Genomic DNA, 23,662 nt, shown 5'->3' with positions numbered 1-23,662 from the left:
TGGGGGGAGTTTATTTTAAGGAAATAACCAGAAGTGCATAAAAATTTATAAACAGGGATTTCACTATGGCATTATTTAAAAAAGGATAAAAGGGGAAGGTATTCTGAATGGGTCAAGACTTGCAATGTTACACATAAACACCATTCATTAAAAGAAATATCTGTGTATATGTACAGAAATATATATGTACTCAGCAATGGAAAAAAAAATGAATATAAAACTTCAGAAATGTGATGGTACTCACTAATTAATAACGAATTAGGACATTGTAAATGTAAAATTAGCTACCAAATAATTACTCTTAGCAATTATTCCACAAGGGAAAAATTCCACCTGTTTTGTCTTCTAGTTTCAGCAAGTTAAATGAGGGTGAAAGTTTTTAGAAGACTGTAGAGCCATTCTAATTTAAATTCATTCATTCAGTAGATATTGAACAATGAACTATAGAAGTATTCTTTGATCATTTTGCCCTGATGTTGAGGATAAAGTGATCCTTGACCTCATGGTTCTCCCTAACTATCTGGTGAAAAGCTATAAGAAAAGCTCATTTATAAACATAATTGGTTCAGAATAGTCCTATTCTGTTTGTTACGTTTAAAATTCATATGAAGTTCATATGAATTCATTATACATTAGATTATCTTCTTATTTTAAATATTCCAAAGGAAAGGCAGCCTTATAAAATGGCTCTTTATTATGTATTTTTTCTTCAGTCTTCCCTATTGTCATTTTAGCTTTAGACTTGTGGGAAGAATCTTGATTGTGTTTTCACTCTACTGCAGATAGCAAGAACTAGGGGATGGTTGTCAGTGAGCCGAGCGAAAACAGGTTCACTGACAACCAGGTGGAACTCTGGGTGTGGGTATATGTCTGAGTGCATCCTTGGGCTGACAGCATCACATCGGTCTTCGTGAAAATTGAAAAGCATACATTCATCTGATGTGTTGGACAATATTTCAACTCAGAATACTGCTTCAGGGCATATAAGCATTCATAGCGCTCTGCCGTGTGTGTAGGTACTCCTCAACAAGTGGTGACTCAGATCATTAGAGGGCAGCCTGTCTCCACCGCAGTCTCTGCCCCGAGTGCGGTTTCCTCGACCCCTGGGCAGAAAGGATTAACTTCGGGAGCATCCAGCACAAATCTGCAGTCTTCAACCTCACAGTCCCCTCGCCCCCAACAGGGACAGGTGAAGCTTACCATGGCTCAGCTCACTCAGTTAACACAGGGCCACGTAAGTAATGCAACTTCATTTTAACTTTTTTTTTTAAGCTTTTAATTCCACTTAGTTAACATTCTTCATTTTAACTTTAGAGGTGATCATTTATTTATTCTTGGAGTAAGTTTAAAAACATGTACTTAGGGCACCTGGGTGACTCAGTCGGTTAAGCGTCCAGCTCTTGGTTTTGGCTCAGGTCATGATCTCAGGGTCGTGAGATTGATTCCTGGGTCAGGCTCCACGCTCAGTGGGGAGTCTCCTTGAGATTCTTTCTCTCCTCCCTCTGCCCCTCCCCCTGCCCCCCCAAATATATTTAAAAAACAAAACAAAACAAAGCCATGTACTTACTCTCAGAACTTTATAACGCACTTTTTAAAGAAATGGCTGCTTCCTAGAGTCGAACAAAAATATTTCTTAAAGGCAAGATAAAATAAATTTCAGTTATCTAGAGTGCTTAGACCTTAGACTGTGAACTAAAACAGCCAGATGGATAATCTTTTTAACTACCAAAACATTACTAGTTGACCAATTTCCATGGGAAATATAAAATTTGAGTACATAAGTTGCTTTCTTGCAAGATTCATTATTGTTACCAGTTCTTCTAGTAGTAATCAATAGATTGAATGCGGTTCCTGTAAAAATCCCAGGAGATTTTTTTTGTGGAACTTGACAGGCTGATTTTTAAAAATTTATGTGGAAATGCAAAGGAGAAAGAATAGCTATAACACTTTTGAAGAACAAGAGGCTTTGCCCTATGTGATAACCTGATACCAAAACTTCTTACGATGCCTCACTCATTAATACAGAAGGGTACAGACAACAAGGACGGAGAGACCAGTAGCACAGCAGAGAATGCAGAAAGTGACCGTGCATACGTGGACACTTGTTCTACGATAGAAGTATCATTGCAGGTCACTGAGAAAAGGACAGACTGTTCAGTAAATGGTGTTGGGACAATATATGGGAAGCTATGAAAGTAGGCCACTACCTCACTCATAAACTCAGTTCCAGGAGGATAAAAGTCCTACCTGTGAAAGTGTAAAGCTATAATACTTTCAGAAAGCATGATAGAAGAAAACCTTCATAACTTAAGGTAGGAAAAGAAGGGCTTTCTTACTTAAAAAAACAAACAAAAAAAACACTAAAAGTAAAGGAAAAGATTTGTAAATTCAGCTACATCAAAAATAAGAACTTCAGTTCAGCAAACATTATAAAAGTGAAAAGAATGAGAGAAGATATAAATACAGTCAAACAAGGACTATTATCCAAAATACATAAAGAATAACTAAAAATCAAGAAGGCAAAATGGCAAAGCTCAGTTAAAAAAAAAAGGCAAACAAACTTAAAGAGGAAATCTAAATTCCAAAATCAAAAAAAGTACTGAGCTCTGTTAGTAATGAGGGAAATGAATATTAAAGCTATGTCCATAAGAGCATGGTATAAATTAACATGTCAGGATCAAGAATTGGCAAAGACATGAAACAAAATGAACTTTCATGCACGACTGCTGGTAGTATAAATTGGTTGAGTCGTTTGGAAAGCTCCTAGACATTATCTAGCAAAGTCGAGGATATGTGCATACGTCCAGGAGTTTTTCTAGGTGTAGTCCCTAACGAAGTGCTTGTTCATGTGAGCACCAGGGTAATGAGCATGAGTATTCATAGCAGCATGGTTCACAAGAGTAAAAACGTGGGAACAACCCAGATGTCTGTCTACTATCAGTTAGGTAAATTGTGGTACATTCCTACAGCAATGAAAATGAAAAACTGCAGCCACACAAAACCACATTGTTGAGCTAAAAGAGCACGTAACAAACATGATTCCATTCGCATAAAATTCAGAAACAAGCAAAACTAGCTCTATTGTATAGGGATACAGGGCTATTGCATTGCCTACCTGGAGGGGTGTCATTCCCATCGTGTTCTTCATGGTTGGTGCTCTTGAAGTTGTGAACCCAGAGCCCTATAAAGATCTACAGCTGGTGTCTGGGTGGCTCAGTCGGTTTAGTGTCCGACTCTTGATTTTGACTCAGGTTGTGATCTCGGGATTGTGAGATTGAGCTCCGTGTTGGGCTCTCCACTCAGCAGGGAGTCTGCTCCAGATTCTCTCCCCCACCCACTCTCTCTAAAGATAAATAAATAAATCTTAAAAAAAAAAGAAAAGATCCATACCTACGCAGTAGCACTATGAAGAAGTGCAATGCTACGGTAGCACTGAGAACAGTGGTTACCTCCAGGGGAATGGAGATCAGAGCAGATCACAGCGGGGGCTTCTTGGATGCTGGTGATGGTGACCTGAATGCTGATTTTATAGAGGTTTACTTTATAATTAGTTTTCAAACTACACTTGATGTCTTAACGTATTTTTGAAATGCAAGAGTAAATAAGGGACTCATGAGTGAAGTATATGGAGTTCAGTACATGAACTTTGTGGTGTCAGTTTTGGCTGTTGGGAATTTGGGGTGGGTTGTTTTTACTTTGCTTTCTGACTCTCTGCCATGTCCCTGGTAGTTGAGGTCACTGGATTAGTAAGTCCTGGACAGAAGAGGTAGTACATACAGAGTTTTTACTTCCTGGTCCCCATTTTGAGAACTATGTGGGCATTAGCAACCCTCCTGACTTGGTGTTTGCATTCCCTGTCTAAACCCTAAGCTTTTTATACTAGAGTGCACACAGAGACACACACCATGGGTAATCTGGTACATGTTGAAAAACTGAAACCAGGAGATCTGGGCTCCTCATTTTATCTTACCTTTAACTTGGTCTCCTACTTTGGACGAGTGACTTAAACTTTCTAACCTTGAATTTTTAATTAGTGGTAAGATCATAGTAATATTTTCTCTCACTACTCCACGAAATCACAAGTCCATTGTGAAGATCAAACAATATACAGACAGTATATATAAAGATGCTTTGAAAATTATAAAATAATATGAATATAATATTCATATGGTTTAAAATATGGTTTAAAATCAGAATTTTGTGGAGACGTTAGTCATTCACCTCAACGCCCTTACTTTATAGATTGGGGAAATTTAGATCTGGAGGAGTAATGTCACTTGTAGACAGATACCTGGCTGTCCATTTGGAGAGCTTGGACTGGAACTCTGCATTTTTAGTTCATGTTTTTTCCACTGTACAACAGCAGTCTTCCCAAATAAATATTCTTATTTTAGCTTATCTGAATTCCTTCTGGTGCTGTTCTGTAGACATTCAAGTATATGTTTTCATTACATTAAAGGATCTTTCTAACATAAAAGTGATATACTTACAGATTGATGCCTTGAACACTGTTTACATGTTGTCTGTTCTTTTCCACAGGGTGGCAATCAAGGTTTGACAGTAGTAATTCAAGGACAAGGTCAAACGACTGGACAGTTGCAGTTGATACCTCAAGGGGTGACCATACTTCCGGGTCCAGGCCAGCAGCTGATGCAAGCTGCCATGCCAAACGGGACTGTTCAGCGGTTCCTCTTTACGCCTCTGGCAACGACGGCCGCAGCAGCCAGCACCACCACCAGCACTGTTTCCACTACAGCAGCAGGTAGAACTCGGGGTTACCGGAAATGCTGCGCGTTATTCCTCAAGTGGCTGGGCTAATAGAGGGATGGGAGGCCCACTGCTTAGCTCTGGGAGGATATGCCTCAAGCCAGTGAGCTTACGAGATGACTGGTCAGCCTCACAGCATCTTTTGTTCCTACAGGCTCCCTGCACCTCCATCCCCCCATAAAAAAATATAGAAAATTGGGGTGGGGAGCAAAAAATAGTGGCTATCATGGTAACTGTGCTCACACTTGCTTCTTGCCCAGCTTTGTAGGCACTGATTGAGTCATGCAGATAATCTCAGGGAAGGTGGATCTGTCTAGCTCATAGCCTACATCTGAGAGCTGCAGGTCCAGAACCACTTTGTTAGCCTCCTCCTGAAAGCTGCCCTCACCATGCCATAGGAGAAAAATGAGGTTTTAGCATTAGCCTTATGCCAGAAGTCCTGGCTGATTTCCAGAGACTGCACCTTGCTTTAAAAGCCAGTGCTCTGGAGCGTTAGTGTGTGCAGAGGGCAGCCTTGAAGCAGGACCCGGCTCCCCAGTTAGGAGAGTCCTACCTCAAGTGTGTCTGTGGAACATTTCTAAGACATTAGTCTTTTTTTTTTTAAGGTTTTATTTATTTATTTGACAGAGACACAGCGAGAGAGGGAACACAAGCAGGGGGAGTGGGAGAGGGAGAAGCAGGCTCCCCGCCGAGCAGGGAGCCCGATGTGGGGCTCGATCCCAGGACCCTGAGATCATGACCTGAGCCGAAGGCAGATGCTTAACGACTGAGCCACCCAGGCGCCCCTAAGGCATCAATCTTCTATACTAAAATAAGGGATTCTCACCTTTAGAAAATCCCCTTCAGATTCTTCTTTTACCAAGATCCTGTGTTCTAGAGTAACAGAAATATTTGGTCTTTCTTTTTCACAGGTACAAGTGAACAAAGACAGAGTAAATTATCATCCCCGACACAGGTGCAACAAGCCAAAACCTTGCCACCAGCTCAGTCACCGAGTGTGAGTCCTCCAGAAGCCCAGCCACAGACTGCTCAGCCTTCAGCTCAGCCCCAGCCCCAAACCCAGCCCCCGTCCCCAGCTCAGCCTGAAGTTCAGACTCAGCCTGAAGTTCAGACCCAAACAACTGTCGCATCCCATGTCCCTTCTGAAGCACAACCCACCCAAGCACAGTCATCCAAACCCCAAGTCGCAGTACAGTGTCAGCCTCAAAGTAATGTCCAAGGACAGTCTCCTGCTCGCGTCCAAAGTCCACCACAGACTCGAATACGTCCATCGACTCCATCCCAAGTGTCTCCTGGACAGCAATCCCAGGGTCAGACTACAACCTCACAACCGATTCCAATTCAGCCACATACATCTCTTCAGATACCTTCCCAGGGCCAGCCACAATCACAACCCCAGGTACAGTCTCCAACTCAAACTCTTTCATCAGGACAGACGTTAAGTCAAGTTACTGTGTCATCCCCATCCCGTCCTCAGCTACAGATACAGCAGCCACAGCCCCAAGTCATTGCTGTGCCTCAGCTGCAACAAGTCCAGGTTCTGTCTCAGATCCAGTCGCAGGTTGTGGCTCAGATACAGGCCCAGCAAGGTGGTGTGCCCCAGCAAATCAAACTCCAGTTACCCATGCAAATTCAGCAAAGCAGTCCTGTGCAGACTCACCAGATTCAGAATGTGGTTACAGTGCAGGCAGCCAGTGTGCAAGAGCAGTTGCAGAGGGTTCAGCAACTCAGGGATCAGCAGCAAAAGAAGAAGCAGCAACAGATAGAAATTAAGCGGGAACACACTCTCCAAGCTTCTAATCAAAGTGAAATCATTCAGAAACAGGTAAAGTTATTAAGTAAAAGCAGCATGTTCAGTAGCTTGAATGATTGTGCTGTGCAGTAGACCTAGTGTTGGTTGTGTTAGGTTTCCGACATGAGACAAAAGTCATTGATGGTTCAATTTAGAAGCAGCACTGGATTGACAAGAAATAACGAATGATTACCATGGCTTGGAACTCTGTTGGATGTAAACAATCAGTGCTTATTAGAAGAACTACCTGTATTCGGGGAGAACTAAGATGGGAAGAATGGAGTTAGGAGTTTGAGTACTATGAATACAAAACTGGAAGGTCTGACTAAGCTCAAAGCCCCATCAGGTGTCACAGTCCTTTGTTTGAAGTTCTTTGCAATTGTCAGTCCTTAGTTTGCATGTAGACCAAGCAAATTATAGGCAGTGGAAACTCACTTGCATTTCTAACCACACCTTTGTAAAAGGTTGACATTCTTCTGTTCCGTAGCTGAAATAAAAAGTGCCGTCCTGCAGTAGCGTCTTAGTGAAGTAAGGCCGTTCAGAGGAGTTAGAATTACTCTACTTAAAATGAAGTCCCGTGTATAAGATCCTGTAGCATCACTGGAGAAAACTGTCTTTGCGTCAACAGCATTAGTCAGGAGTTTGAGTGTGGATTTCAAGTGTTCCCAAGTCATAAGACCTGTGTTCAGTTCCGGGGTCTTCTATTCCGTCTGTGAAACTCATCTCTCTCCCTTGAGCTCTATATCCTCATTAATACTCCCTCTCTTTCCAGCCATACAAGATTATTGTAATGATTGAATGAGGTCATGTATGTAGAAGCACTTTCTATTTTTTATTGGGATATGCTTGACATATAGCATTGTATAAATTTAAGGTGTACAACATGTTGATTTGATACACTGGTACTTGGAACAGGATTGCCATTGTAGCAATAGTCAGCGCCTCTGTTACGTCATATAAGCATCATTTCTTTTTAGTGGTGGGAATAATTAAGATCTGGTCTCTTAGCACGTTTGATGATTCTACTACAACGTGATTAGAAGCACTTTTTAAACAGCAAAGGGATTTTAAAGGTGTATGGTAATATTCTTATAAATTGATGTCATGTATATGTTCAACTGCATCATTACCCAGCTTTTAGTACTGTGTAGTGTGCAATTTGAGAATTATTACAATGTCTGTCTTTATCCTAATCTCTCTGCAAATTGGGACGGGGAGGAGGGAAAACATTTGAAATTGATGCCAAGAAAGTGAGCGTAATGTTAAAAAAAGTACGGCTGTTGGAGAATGATAGCTGGGTAAAAATTACAGCTTATAGTACTTATTTAATCTCAAACAAGTGAGTTAAGTTTTTCATGTCTCAGAATCTCTTTATAAAATTATCCCTTTCAGTGTTGTTAGGAGGAATAATTGAGGTAATGTCAGGTGCTTACTTAGCACAGTGCCCAGTACACGGTAAGCACCCAGGCCATATTGTTGTAGCTCTAATTTCTTTTGTATTAGGATATAAAATTCTTACAGTTTCTTTGGAAAACATACATGTGCTCAGATTTCTGCTGTTGTTATCTGTATACCAACTTGCAGTCATTATATAAAATATGCACTTTGGGATTTTGTTCTGTCCTGAAGGTGGTGATGAAGCATAATGCTGTAATAGAACATTTAAAGCAGAAAAAGACCATGACTCCAGCTGAAAGAGAAGAGAATCAAAGGTAGGGAGAAATGTTTATAACCCAGGAACACAAGGACTCGTTGTATACCAGCCTTTCTTCTTTAGCGTGCACACGCACGGGAGGTCTGAGTTTACGGTTTTTTGTTTTTTTGTTTTTTTAAATCTTGGCTGAAGTTCATTAAATGAGAACCCTTGGCACTACTAGCTGCTCATAACTGGTTTGAATCACTCCTTGAAGCTTTCCAGTCACAGAAAGTTTGTGTATCAACCATAGAGACATAGAAAAATTATTTCTTAAGCCTTTCAGAATGAAATGCCCAGCATTACATGGATTGTGTATTTCTCTCTAGAATGATTGTCTGTAACCAGGTGATGAAGTATATTTTGGATAAGATAGATAAAGAAGAAAAACAGGCAGCAAAAAAACGGAAGCGTGAAGAGAGCGTGGAACAGAAACGTAGCAAGCAGAATGCCACCAAGCTCTCCGCGCTGCTCTTCAAACACAAAGAACAACTCAAAGCTGAAATACTAAAAAAGAGAGCGCTCCTGGACAAAGACCTACAGATTGAAGTGCAGGTAAGAAGGTATTTCCTTTCCTTCTGTGTCCAACGTTTAGCATTTAACTTTATTCTTTTTTTTTTTTTTCCCCTTGCAACTTTGGTTAAGTTTTAAATGTCAGCTTGTTTCTAGAACTTACATTTTTGTACAGAGACTAAAAATGGTGGGACACGTGTCTTTTGAAAAAGGACAGAGGTTTTAGATCTGAAGGTGTATTGTAATCTCTAACGTAGCCACTCTTAGAGGTCAGTCTGTTTAAAGGAAAACATTTTGAGAACCCTCTTGAGGATAGCCTTTATGCTCTATGACATAATCTCTCCAGTAGTTATCAGGAGCCAAGTTTCATGAGAAAGGTAGACCAAGAACTGCAAAACAGTGTTGGAAAAATGGAAAATAAAGAGTTGCCCATTAAATAAGACACCTTCCTCCTTGACTTGTAACTGATCCTGTAGGCATTGCTAATCCTCTGCTTGCTTGGGGAATTTATCGAAAAATGAAAGAAGACATCTATTCAGACATATTTGAACAGCTTCTTAAAAGAGAAGTAGGCTATTGAAAGCATCCCTAGAAGTACCTTGTATATTTTAAGAAGATGAGAAGTATTTTTAAAAATCGATCAGCCCAACAACCAACATTACACAACTCTGAGACATGAGAGATCTTCCCACTAAAGTCAGAAGCCAGATGACAGTGCCAAAACCCAACATTATTACTTATCACCTCCGAAAATTTCTAGTTAGTGTGTTAAGTCAAGAAAAGAAAACAAGGGGTGCCTGGGTGGCTCAGTCGTTAAGCGTCTGCCTTCGGCTCAGGTCGTGATCCCGGGGTCCTGGGATCGAGCCCCGCATCGGGCTCCCTGCTCCGTGGGAGACCTGCTTCTCCCTCTCCTGCTCCCCCTGCTTGTGTTCCCTCTCTCGCTGTGTCTCTCTCTGTCAAATAAATAAATAAAATCTTTAAAAAAAAAAAACAAAAGAAAACAAGGGGGATAAAATTCTTATTGTATATGATATGATTATTATATCAAAACCCAAAAAGAAAAATTTTATTTATGAAAGATTTCAGTGAGGTGATCACGCACTAGATACATCTTGAGACTACAAACATTGCGAAAGTGTCATAAACAAAAGAGCCAATTCACAGTAGCAGATATTCCCTCTCACCTTAACTTAAGGTCCATTTCAGATCAAAAATTCTAATGTGAAAAAAAAAAACACAAAAATAATAGAAGAAAACAAAATTGTCATTTTTGTAATCTCGGGGTGTGGAAAACCACTCCTGCGCATTACAAATTTCAGATGCCATAAAGGAAAAAGATTTGCTGACAGAAGAAAAAATTTTATATAGGAAAAAAGAAAATACCATAAACATATATTGAAAAATAGGTAACAAACAGGAAAAAAATTTTGTGACATTGATGATAGAATTAGTAGTCCTAAAATTTAAAGAGCTCTTAGGTCAGTAAGAAAAAGATGAGTATTGGTTAACTAGATAAGGGAAATCCTAACACAATATATACATATATCAAGTTACTACAATGCATACTTTAAATATTTTGCAGTTTTGTCAGTGATACCTCAATAAAGCTGAAATTAAAAAAAGAAAAAAGAACACTCTAGTACAAGAATGTGTAAGACATACAAATAAGCAATTTTCAAATTTAAAAATGCCAAATACCAGTAAACATATAAAAAGATAGTCAACCTAGGGACACATGGGTGGCTCAGTTGGTTAAGTGTCTGCCTTCAGCTTAGATCGTGATACCAGGGGATCGAGCCCCATGTTGGGTTCACCGCTCAGCGGGAGGCCTGCTTCTCCCTCTCCCCCTGCTTGTGCTCTCTCTCTGTCAAATAAATAAAATGTTTAAAAAAGGATAGTCAACCTAAATACTAAGGAGTGAAATGAAAATACTATTTTTCTAGAGAAAATATCATGTATTTCTAGAGAACATTACACTGTATATCAAAAGACTCTAAAATGTGGATATTCTGATATTCCATAATTTCAGTTCTAGAAACTCATCTAAGAAACAGGCAAGATATATGAGCAAGGACATAATGAATGTTAATAATCATAACAAAAATTTGGAATCAACCTGAAATCCACAGAGAAGAGATTGGTAATCAGTAGTTCTCAAAAGAAGCACTTTGGGCCCTTTCCACAGGCCAGATTTTTACACAGTGTAGGAAGCATAGCATTGAGTACTCAGTGCTAGTATCATCACCTTCAACCCAAAAAATGACCTTGTCCCCTCCACCTACATTCTCAAATACTCAAGGTACCACCACCACCCTGAGCTGAGAACCACTGGATAAAATACATGTGAGAGTGTCCACTCAATGGACTACCATTTTAACAAAATGGTGTGAGTAGGATTGGTCCTTTTTGTTTTTAATTCTTTGGGGAAATTCTCAATGATAAATGCTTGAATGAAAAATTCAGGTTGCAGAATAGTAAATCTGATGTGACTTAGCCATTCAGTTCACTCAGCAGGTATTTAACATCTAACGTGTGTCATTTGCCATTCCCACCGCATATTCTGCACAGAGTGGGGAGATATTTAATAGTTTGTATTCTTTACATGTAAATAAGTAAATTGGACATGTACATTCAGATGTCTTTCTAAAGTAATTACCTTGGCCAACAAATAAAAATAATCTGTAAGTCAGTGTGCCTCCAAGATTACCATTTTTAAAAAACTTTAGAATATATCTTGTGTATATTATTTTTAAGAGATGTATCCATGTATAAACGTAATTTATACAGAAATGGAATCGCACTGGAGACAAACATACTGAACATTTTTCTGCATTCATTATACTGTGCGGCCATTTAAAAATACTTATGCTATAAACATCTTACAGTGCGGTCTTCTTGGCAGTATATTACATAATCTAATAAGGAAGGAAATTTATTATACTCTAAGAAAGAAGACTTAGCATTATTATTGTTATTTTTTTAAAGATTTTATTTATTTATTTGACAGGGAGAGAGAGAGCGAGAGAGGGAACACAAGCAGGGGGAGTGGGAGAGGGAGAAGCAGGCTCCTGGCCGAGCAGGGAGCCCGATGCGGGGCTCGATCCCAGGACCCTGGGACCATGACCTGAGCCGAAGGCAGGCGCTTAACGACTGAGCCACCCAGGTGCCCCAAGACTTTTTTTTTTTTTTTTTAAGATTTTATTTATCTGACAGAGATAGCAAGAGCAGGAACACGAGCAGGGGGAGTGGGACAGGGAGAAGCAGGCTCCTGGCCGAGCAGGGACCCCAATGCAGGACTCGATCCCAGGACCCTGGGACCACGACCTGAGCCGAAGGCAGATGCTTAACGACCGAGCCACCCAGGTGCCCCAGACGTTCAGCATTATTTTAACTAGTAGAATTTATGGCTAAGATAATTTGCTTTGAAGGGCAATATTCAAATGTATATGTACTAGCATATTTTTAAAATATTTTTTTTTGCAAGTGTAGTGGATTTCTTTAAGTTTACAAAATACGTGCTTATAGAAAATTAAAACGTTATAGAAATATATAAAGCCAATCATGAAAGTTCTCCCACAATTTTACTCCCTCACAAAGCCACGGTAACAATGTGGTATTACTATTCCATTATTTTTTATAGCATTAACAAGTTATTCTACAAAAAAATGCTTCCACAACTTTAATTATAATTTTATTTTTTATATTCAAGATAAGTGATTGGTCCTTTATGTTCTTGTATGATTTCTGCTTGTCTCTTTTTTGTTAAATAGGCTATTTTTTGGAGCAGTTTTAAATTGACAAAAAAATTATGCAGAAAGAGTTCTTGTAGACTATCCCCCCACACACACTCACACACCACAAATTCCTCTGTTACCATCTTGCATTAGTGTGGCCATGTTTTACAGCTGATAAGCCAGTATTGGTACATTATTATTAACTAAAGCCCATGGTTTACATTGTTTCGCTCTTTGTGTTATGCAGTTCTAGGAGTTTGACAAATGCATCATGTCATATATCCGTGTTACATACAGAATACAGAATCCTGTCCTTACAGTATCGTACAGAATGATTCTGCTGACCTAAAGATGTCCTGTGTTCCACCTTTTCCTCTCTCCTCCATCCCCCTTTGCTTCTCTTATTGATAAAATAATTTTATTATTTAGTAGAAATTAAACCTTCATTTAGCTCTTTGAACACCTCAAACATAATATTACAAAGTTTTTGTCAAATTGTTCTATAAAATTAATTTCAGTTGGAATGAATTCAGATTCAGTTATTTTTTCTTTTTTTAAGAGAGAGTGCAAGCGGTGTGGGAGTGGGGTGCAGAGGAGAAGGAGGGAGGGAGAGAATCTTAAGCAAGTTTCACCCCTAGCACGGAGCCCGATGTGGGGCTCCATCTCACAACCCTAGAACATGACCTGAGCCAAAATCAAGAGTCAGACGCTTAACCGATTGAGCCACCCAGGCGCCCCAGATTCAGTTATTGATTTTGTTGGTTGTTTTTTTTCATATCACATGTTTTCATTTGGTTTGCATTTGGCTTTTTTTTTTTTTTAAAGATCTTATTTGTCAGCACAGGCAGAGGGAGAAGCAGACTCCCCGCTGAGCAGGAAGCCCAGTGTGGGACTCAGTCCCAAGACCCTGGGATCATGACCTGAGCTGAAGGCAGACACTTAACCAACTTAGCCACCCAGGCGTCCCAACATTTGTCATTTAAGTGAGAGGAGTTTTGTTTTTGTTTCCTCTCTGAAGGCCCAGTTATAGACCAGCCAACCCTTCCATCAAGCAGGGAGCCTGTTCTTATGGCCCAGTCCCATGAAGCATGCTGAGGCCCCTTCTCCCTGCAGAAACTAGTTGTGGTGGGCTACCACCTCCTAGTTCTGAGTCTGGAATCCCGCAGGCCTGCAGTGTCAGCCCTGTGTACAGTTTTGTGTTTCCATTTCATAGAGACATTTATATCTTATTCAAGCATGGCTCTAGCTTTTCAACTTTTTCTGTTTTTTGTTTTTTTTTTTTTAAGATTTTATTTATTTATTTGACAGAGAGAGATCACAAGTAGGCAGACAGACAGGCAGGGAGGCAGAGGGAGAGGGAGAAGCAGGCTCCTTGCTGAGCATGGAGCCCGATGCCGGGCTCCATCCCAGGACCCTGGGATCATGACCTGAGCCAAAGGCAGACGCTTAACCGACTGAGCCACCCAGGCGCCCCTTCTCTGTTTTATATTTTACTACCATTGGTATGTTCTTGAAGTGGGGGATCAACGTGTGTAACCACTATAACATCTTTTTTTGTTTTAAGTGACTTCTGTGTCCAATGTGGGGCTCGAACTCATGACCCTGAGATCGAGAGTCGCATGCTCTACCAACTGAGCCAGCCAGGAACCCCACCCCACTATATCCATCTTGATTTTTCTAAAATCTGTTCATTATGTTACAAACACATCATATTAACTAGGAAAATGGCACCCAAGATTTATTTTCTTCCCTTGGAAGAAGTTTAGGCTTTCTTTTTAAATAGAGAAGGATTGCTGAATTGTCATACAACTTACCTTCTCACTTACAAGACTATCTAGATGCTAGATAGAAAAAATAGATTCATTAAACCAGGACCATTCAGGTTTATTTGTTAGAATTTTTGTGATGTTTACGGGGTACCTGACTGGCTGAGTCGTTGGAATAGCGACTCTTGATCTCACAAGTTCAAGTTCCCACACTGGATGTAGAGGTTACTTAAAATTTTTTTTGTGTGTGATGTTTTGTGTGTGTGACCAAAGGCTTGGTCATAGCAGTGATTTATTTACACCACGGTTGTACATGGATGCCAATGACAATGGCTTTTTTTCTCTAGGGAAATAATCATTTCAAAGAATAAGTTGTGGTACTAGGTAACAGAGGTGTGTCTGTAAAGTATTTCACATGAAGAGAAGTAAGGATTTTAATTTATGTCAAAATGTGTATTGATAAAATAGCTTTCCCTGCATTCTTAATTTCTGGACATAGGAGCATAATAAATAAGGCAAGTCTGTCTCTCATTCAGCTTTTGGCTGGTCAGACCACATCTTGAGTATCATGTTCAGTTCATGCTGGGTCTCACTGTAAGGACACAGACGGAGAGCAGCCAGAAGGAAGCAGGCGGTGGGTGAGGACACTTGAAACCCCATTCCGAGCAACAACTGAAATAACTAGGATACAACATGGGCAAGCCAGGAGGGGACATTGTTTTCAGAAACTTGGTCATCTTTCTGTCAGATCTTCTTTGAGGATAGCTAGCAGCTTTCTGGCTGCTATATAATCTTCACTTTATATTGCTCGTTGATTTGGTTGGGTTTAAAATAGTTAGGACGCTCCAGTTACTCACCTCCCTCACACGGGGCTGAGCTGTGGAGCTGCTCCGACAAGGGAGGTAAGGGAAGAAGGAAGGTCATGTAAAGTCCTCTGGCCAAGTCATGCATTTACGTTAAGTGGAATGACAGTCTTGTATTGTCTTTAATTGACAACAGGAAGAGCTCAAGAGAGACTTGAAAATTAAGAAAGAAAAAGACATGGTGCAGGCCACCGCAGTGGCGGCCACCTCGCCTGCAGCCCCGCCTGCGCCTCCAGCCCCTCCGCCGTCACCCCCGCCTCCGCCTCCCCCGCAGCACACAGGCCCCCTGGCCACGGCCACGGCCACGGCCACGCTGCCTGCGGCTTCCCAGAAGAGGAAGCGAGAAGAAGAAAGAGACTCAAGCTCCAAGTCCAAGAAGAAGAAAATGATCTCTACTACCTCAAAGGAAACTAAGAAGGACACAAAGCTTTACTGTATCTGTAAAACGCCTTACGATGAATCTAAGTGAGTAGATCTTTTTGGGCTCTAGTTTATTTTCTTAAAAGTTTAGCTGTTAAATTTCCAGTTGTGAAGAAAATGAGTGTATTGGTAGCAATGTCAATGAAAGTAGTTGAAAGTAAGGGTAATGAGGTTTCACCTGTGGTCTAGTAGCTGATGTTCTTAAACTCGACACTAGAGAAGTAAAAATTTTGTATTTTACGTGTTCATGATTCATGTTTGTTCTTCATCATATCCTTTTCTGTCAAAAACAAGCTTTCTGTTGCTCTTTTGCTTTCTCTTCTTCTCTCTGGATTAAATCCAAATCAATCAGTAATGCTGTCTGGAGAAGGAGGTATATTATTACCGCAGCCCTTACCGAAAGCCGAGAGCATCCTTTCTGGAATCTGTTCCCAACCTTATGATTACATCAAATCTTAGACACTATCTGACTGTGAATGGTGGACAATGTTTCAAGTTTGAGTGGTTTTATTGTTTAATTTTAAGCAATTCTGTTTTTTGTATTGGAATACTGAAAATTAATATTATTTTTGTCAAAGTTCCCACTTTCTTTTTGGGGACAAAAGCCAGAGTGCTCTTTTCACTCAGTCCTCAGGAATGACACTCAAAAATGTGATAATAAAGCATGGCAGCTGGAAGATGTTTTTGACTGTTGTGACTTGTATTTGGTGATATATACAAGATTTTAGAAACACTAGTCCATTAATGCAGTTTCATTTTTTTTTTATCATTATCATTGAACGAAGTATTTAGCTTTCATTTTGAGCATTTAAATATAGGCCAGCTTTTTAAAGCCAAGATTAACTACAGTGTTTTTTTGCAGTACCAGAAAGTTTGATTGTGCTAAAAATATGATTATTTAGAGTTAGCCATGCTTAATATCTACCTTCAGTGGATGCCTAATCAATTTATAAAATAAAATTGTGATCTCTTCAGTGATGTTTTTTTAAGTTGCAACATTGAAGCTGTTTTGGCGGTGCTATTTAAAATTATGACCAGGTGCTAGATCAACACTTTCTGTTGCTAGATTTAGCTGTGTGTTGAATTAAACACCTCAGTTTTGGCTAATCTTCCCTTTTCATTGTCTTTATTGGAAATGATAGATAATGTGGAAAGTGGGGCCCTGCTAACTGATTTTGCCCTTAGTCTAATACTAGCGTGCCTCCCTTTAAGCACAAGAATACTCAGTGATTTACAGAACAAAACAGAACATGATTTACTTACTTTACAAAAATATCTGCATATGGACTTTATTTAAATAATTAGGCTTCTTCGGCTTATTTAAAATATTCAGATCACAGAAATTCATTTCACACACATTTTTGTCATACTTAAGTTGCATAAAATGAGGCACGCATGAACATGTGCTCATTCTTCTGCGATCACCTCATTATCTTGTGGGTATTTCATATTTTTCAGTTTGTTGTTATTAAAACTTCAGTGTACCAGGTTCATTCACTCCCTGTTCTAGTTGGGATGAGTAAGTGTTTTTTAGGAGTATTTTGTGATCTCTTGTACCCTACTAGGCTGGTTTGGGAACCTAGTGAGAGTGACTAAAACTTGAAATTCAAGTCCTGAGCTTACTTCCAGAACACATAGCCCACCATCTGGGTGAAGTCAACATGCAGAAACACCTTGAAGGCCCAGCCCCCACATGTGGCAGTGAAAATCATGCAGGAGTCTTAATTCAAAAGAAAAAAATTAATGTGAATAGGATGAACTACACAATCATATATTATTCCTTTACATTCATATGGCAGGTTAGTTTGAGGACTACTTCCATTTCTCCAGGTTAATATGCCAAGAAATACTTTGGTAGAATCCTATCCCCAAGCTGGTCAGTCGGATCCCTTGTGATTCACACTAATTCTTGCTATGATTTTTACATGGCATTCCTATATAGCTCCTGTCAGCACTTTTAGATACACTCTGTTTGTCTTAGAGATGCTTTTCATTCATTCTGTCATTTGGGATCTTATATTACAAAAGCCTAGAGGGTTGACTGAGTGTGATTGCCCTCCGTTACACACTCATACAGCCCCAGCTCACCAGTTACCGTGGAACCTCTTGAGGTTTTGGCTACCTATTCTTATATCACACTCCATACGGTATATACCCCTGGTTTGAGTTGAAGCCGTTCCTTACCAGGTAATTAACCTGGTCACTCTCCACATTGTCACATACATTACATTGAAAAACTGGCCCATGTCATAATCTGTTACAATTGGATTAAATTCCCTTGCTAATTTAGAAAACTTAGTAGAAATTGAATTACCACATGTATCTTTCTTAGATTTCTTCTTCATATCATATTTTGACCATTTATCTTCTACACCTGGCTGACCTGCATGTTCCTTGTAGTGTAACTTCTCCTTGGTGTTTGCGCTTTGCTTTGTTTTCAAATTTAAACTGTGAGATACATTTTCAAACCTATCTAAGAAATAGCCCTGAATTTGTGGCATAGGTTTGACAGATGTAAGTCATTGATTCTTTGGCTTTGGTTTTGTGCCTGTTACAGTTTTACACACATTCATTAAGAGGGAGACATTACCATCAGTGTGTTGTTTATTTTTTCAAATTCCAGTATGTTTTTAAAGAGCCATATTTCACTAAACAGTGTATTTGTTGAAATTGATGTGAGTGATTTTATGTTTCTACACTTGATTCAGTGTCAGATGCTGTAGTTTGCCAGGGATAGAACGGTCGGATGCAGGATGTTTAGCTGACTCATTGCAGAAAGTAATCCTGTAAGAAAGTGAATCAGGACAGGGAAGACAGATTTAAGTATCATGCAGCTCAAAATGACAATTACATTGTCATTTTCATTGTGAATACTTTTAGGTTCTATATTGGCTGTGATCTTTGTACTAACTGGTATCATGGAGAATGTGTTGGCATCACAGAAAAGGAGGCTAAGAAAATGGATGTGTACATCTGTAATGATTGTAAACGGGCACAAGAGGGCAGCAGTGAGGAATTGTACTGTATCTGCAGAACACCTTATGATGAGTCACAGTGAGTTCTGATAAGAGCATCATATTTAATAATTTAGGAAGCCAAATTGCTCTGACTGGTTACTTATTTATTTTAAAATAAAAAGCAAGATCTTTTTCTGCATATATTATACACTTACATTACAAATTCCTTTCCAATTTTTTTCCCTCTTTTTTCCCCTCTTTACCTCCCCTTCAAAATTTATGTTGCTTCATAGTGAATGTTTGAGATGCATTGGGGAAAAAATATGGTTTAATGGTAGACTTGATTCTTCAATATGTAACATAGAAATTAATGAGATTAAAATAGCCTGACTTGTTTGGACTTTATCAGTGTTTGAAATGGCGCTTTATTGTAGGTGAGAAAAAAACACTAATTTGGGTATAAGTTCTGAGACTGTTATTAGCTTAGAGGATTTTGAACTCCTGGTTGGGTGGCCAATACCAGCTTCCCATTTGATACAGTACTAGTTGAAAGATTTTTGGTTTATTTTGTTTTGAGCTTTAAAGTCAATTAAATATTTTGCGTAATATTCTCCAATATTACATAGTGTTCTTGATAAACTTTTAATGCTTGTTCTTAACATCAGACACACTAAATTAACACAGTTGAATGTTGATCTGCGAAAGTATTAAAACAGTTGTAATACCAAAACTATTTTATACCCAGAGTTAGAATCTTTTCAGGTGCATGTTTTAGTATTTTTTAAAGTAAATTATAAATAATGTGATCCCATCTGTTTTGAACTCACATTTCCGTTTCGGATCTTGCAGATTTTATATTGGCTGTGATCGGTGTCAGAATTGGTACCATGGGCGCTGCGTTGGCATCTTGCAAAGTGAGGCAGAGCTCATTGACGAGTATGTCTGTCCACAGTGCCAGTCGACAGAGGATGCCATGACAGTGCTCACGCCGCTAACGGAGAAAGATTATGAGGGTTTAAAAAGGGTGCTTCGTTCTTTACAGGTGAGAAACCGCTCTGTGTGCAGCGTTTGAAGAGGAAGTCAACCAGCGTGACTTTGGAGAAAACATTTGTAGGGTTTGAACCTTCCAGTCTCAGAGTCTGTGATTATTTCCCGACTTCCGGCTAGTCTAGTGAAGTCCTCCAGACTTCAGTCTTTCACATGCCGAGATCATGAGGTTAACCATATCCATACGTGAGCGCAGTTGTTGTTTATATAACACTCGGTCTTTAAATGACTCACTTTTTTAACCTAGATTTCATTTTTAAAGAAAAGCTTACCTCACCATTATAGATTGAAAAACAGTTTGATTAAATTCTAGTGAGGGGGTGCCCGGCTGGCTCAGTCAGAAGAGCATGCGACTCTTGATCTTGGGGTCGTGGGTCTGAGCCTGCATTGGGTGTAGAGGTTACTTAAAAATAAAATCTTTAAAGGAAAATAAAAACTTTTTAAAAGAACTGAAAAGAGAACAGTGGTCTCAATATATGGGTGACGTTATTTAATAGCATGTCCCTGCCCCCTCGTTAGCAGTGGGAACCCTCCCACACTTTGAACCTGTTCCACCCCAGCTGTAGAGGTAGCAGGTTGTCACGTGGGGATGAGAGGACAAGGTTCTGACTTCTAGGCTAGTGCCGCCCCCCCCCCAAGCCGAGGTCCTCAGACCACCCTTCGAGAACCCTTAGCACAGATTATGCTCACCTGAAATGATTTATGACTAGAGCAAAACTCCTCTAAGTATAAAATAATTGCATCTCTCAGGTTTAAAACTGACTTTTGGAGTTTAAGGGTTAATTGATACAATAACTCAATTGGGAAACTTAAATGAAATTAGTATTTCCACCTGACAATAATGTTGTTTTCTGCCCCCATTATAGGCCCATAAGATGGCCTGGCCTTTCCTTGAACCAGTGGATCCTAATGATGCACCAGATTATTACGGTGTTATTAAGGAACCTATGGGTAGGTACTTGAGTTGAATATGGGGTGTTTTCAGATGTCTCAGCAGATATTTGTCATCCATGAAACTGATATATTGTGAGGATATGTTGAGCAGGGCTGGTGGAAGAATAAATTACTGTGGTAACTTGTGGGATAAATAGGGAGTGTGTATTAAAATGTAAATCTGCATTCTCTTGGACCCCGCGATTTCATTTCTTAGGATTTACGTGTGCACAAGTATGTTGTTCATCGCAGCAGTGTTTGTAAGTCCAGAAAAACCAGAAATGAAATCAGTGGCCATCAGTAAAGGAATAGCTGAATCAAATGATATGTAAGCAGAGTATTATGCAGCTCTGTAAAAGATGAATGAAATCAGTGCACAGGTCAGGATCTGTCTGAGCCTCTCATCACTCCCTGCCACCTTTTCCTCATCTTTTCCTGGAGGAAGGCAAATTTGATGGGCCTACAGTAGAGATCCAAGAGAATATACCCTCATTTCCCAGGACAGAAAAAATGGTAATAAGTAACGGCCACAGGTGATTGTATTACGATGAACAGTTTCAGGTGATTATGTTAAAACTTGTTTATCTGCAAATGAAATTATAAAAATTAAAATGTAGATAAAAGCTTCCAAAATTGCCAAAGAAAGGATTAGCTCCAGCTGATGAAAGAAGTATTTCAAAAGCCAGCTAAGCATTTTTTAAATGGGAAGGATTTTATTGTATATTTGAAAGTTGCTAAGAGAGTTACCTGAAAAGTTCTCATCACAAAAAAAAAAACTTTCTTACTATATGTTGTTGGTAATAGATGTTAATTAAACTTATTGGGTAATCACTTTGCAGTATATACATATATCAGATAATTATGTTGTACACCTAAAAGTGATACAATGTTATATGTCAGTTATACTTCAGTTTTAAAAAATGAGAAGGGTTTGTGTTTGACACTACTTCAAAGGGGGAAAAATGTGAAGGGGAAGTAAGTTGAGGGCTTAGTTAAAACTATCTGAAAAATAAACAAGTAGCCAATTACCTCTGTTCTGATGTTGAAAGTAGAAGAAGCTAATCCATGTATGTATTTTAGATTTGTATAATCTCTTTTGAGAAAGTAAGTAGGGATATTTATTTAGATAAATAATTCTGCTTCTAAACATAACACAATTCTAGAAAATCTAGGAAATAAAAGAAGTAAGAAAAGATAAAATGCACCTTTATCTTTTCCTCACTGAATCCCATTTTGGTGTGTTCTTGTGTGTGTGTGTGTTAAAAATGATATCATATGATGATCTGTTTGAGGGGCGCCTGGCTGGCTCAGTCAGGGGAGCATGCGACTTTTTTTTTTCTTTAAGATTTCATTTATTTATTTGACAGAGAGACACACAGCAAAAGAGGGAACACAAGCAAGGGGAGTGGGAGAGGGAGAAGCAGGCTTCCCGCCGAGCAGGGAGCCCGATGTGGAGCTCAGTCCCAGGACCCCGGGATCATGACCTGAGCCGAAGGCAGACGCTTAACGACTGAGCCACCCAGGCGCCCAACATGCGACTCCTGATCTCGGGGTTGTGAGTTTGAGCCCCACGTTGGGTGTAGAGATTACTAAAATAAATTAATAAACTTAAAAATATATATAATCATCTGTTTAACAAACCTGTTCCTGTGTTGTTAACCTTCAATAACATGACTTTAAGGGCTTTCGGTAGTCTGTGAATTGAATATACCTTAACTTATTTAACCAAAATTCTTTTCTTGAAGAGCTAGATTGTTGGGGCGCCTGGGTGGCTCAGTCGGTTAAGCGTCTGCCTTCGGCTCAGGTCATGATCCCAGGGTCCTGGGATCGAGCCCCACATCGGGCTCCCTGCTTGGCGGGGAGCCTGCTTCTCCCTCTCCCACTCGCCCGGCTTGTGTTCCCTCTCTCGCTATGTCTCTGTCTGTCAAATAAATAAATAAAATCTTTAAAAAAAAAAAAAGGCTGGATTGTTTTCTGGTCTTTTTTTCCTTCTTCTTCTTTATATACCACCAAGGTGTAAACATCCTCTTATGTAGTAGATACGTACACAAAGATAATACAGATCTCCAAGACATACTGTTGAAAGAAGAATCAAAGTTACAGAAAAATACCTAGGTTTTAAGCAGCAAACAATTCTGTATTTTCTGAGGGCACATAAATGTATTTAGAAATGCAGAGAAGAGGTCTACAAAGATAGAGACTAAATTGAAAATAGTAGTTTCTTTTCAGGGAATGAGGGAGCCAGCAAAATCAGCAGCTTTTATAAATTTTCTTGAACAGAAATAGGGTTATATGAATAGACCATGTTTTATAACATACTTTATAAACTTGTCAGTACATTTTTCATACCACGTGAAAATACGTGGTATTGACCTACATCATTGTTAATCGTATGCCATTAAGATAATTTATTTAATCACCCCCAATTAATGGGTTTTTCACTTGTGTGCAGTTTTTGCTGCTATAAAACAGTTCTGTGAACATCTTTGTTTATACATCTGCCTGCACTTGTTTGTTTCCTGAGGAGAAATTCCTAGAATTAGAATTTCTAGGTCAAAGGATATATATACTTTTTAGGCTTTTGATAAATATTTTCAAATTGCACTTCTGCAAATTGAACCAGTTTCCAATGATAGTGTATATACGTATCCTTCCCTCTCAACTGTTGAAAACACTGAGTATTATACTTTTGAGGGGAAATAGTTTCTTTGAAAATATTTATTTCAAAATAATAGGTTTGGTGTACAGATGTTACGGAGGTGCGGAGTGTAAAGTATAAAACATACTGCCACTCCTGCTCTGTCTTGGAGGGGTGATCCTTGAAAATAGGTTGATGTGTTATTTTTAATTTCTGCTAATTTGGGTAAAGAAAGTGATTCTTTGGCTTTGCATGATCTCACTAACTAGTGATGTATCCTTATTGTTTGCATTTTATGTGAGTTTCCTATTTATGTATTTTGCCCATTTTTCTCTTGGGATATTCGTATTTTTGTCACTGTTCCTTAAGGGCTCTTTATATACCAAGGACCTAGGTGGCTCAGTTGGTTGGGCATCGGACTTTGGATTTCAGCTCAAGTCTTGATCCCAGGGTCATGAGATCAGTGTGGAGCCTACTTCAAAACAAAACAAAGTTTTCTGCTGATTTTTTTTTGGCATATGATTTTTTTTTGATAGCAC

At 39.3% G+C, this 23,662-nt stretch overlaps 1 protein-coding gene across 15 annotated transcripts in view; it reads left to right on the top strand.

The window, feature by feature from the left end:
- BPTF (bromodomain PHD finger transcription factor) overlaps nucleotides 1–23,662 on the top strand; it is a 146,955-nt gene that overhangs the window by 114,305 nt on the left and 8,988 nt on the right. For 8 of the 15 annotated variants that reach the window (XM_078065947.1, XM_078065946.1, XM_078065945.1 and 5 more), the window contains 9 exons: nucleotides 1,017–1,234; nucleotides 4,540–4,762; nucleotides 5,679–6,592; nucleotides 8,189–8,271; nucleotides 8,582–8,807; nucleotides 15,265–15,593; nucleotides 18,429–18,602; nucleotides 19,355–19,547; nucleotides 20,419–20,503. In XM_078065947.1, the coding sequence (XP_077922073.1) occupies nucleotides 1,017–1,234; nucleotides 4,540–4,762; nucleotides 5,679–6,592; nucleotides 8,189–8,271; nucleotides 8,582–8,807; nucleotides 15,265–15,593; nucleotides 18,429–18,602; nucleotides 19,355–19,547; nucleotides 20,419–20,503 (2,445 nt within the window). The remainder of the gene's footprint in view (nucleotides 1–1,016; nucleotides 1,235–4,539; nucleotides 4,763–5,678; nucleotides 6,593–8,188; nucleotides 8,272–8,581; nucleotides 8,808–15,264; nucleotides 15,594–18,428; nucleotides 18,603–19,354; nucleotides 19,548–20,418; nucleotides 20,504–23,662) is intronic. The other 7 variants (XM_078065949.1, XM_078065948.1, XM_078065950.1 and 4 more) reach the window with 3 other exon arrangements.

Source organism: Halichoerus grypus, chromosome 2, assembly GCF_964656455.1.
Source record: "Halichoerus grypus chromosome 2, mHalGry1.hap1.1, whole genome shotgun sequence".
NCBI lineage: Eukaryota > Metazoa > Chordata > Mammalia > Carnivora > Phocidae > Halichoerus > Halichoerus grypus.
This window is presented reverse-complemented; position numbering and strand designations above follow the sequence as displayed.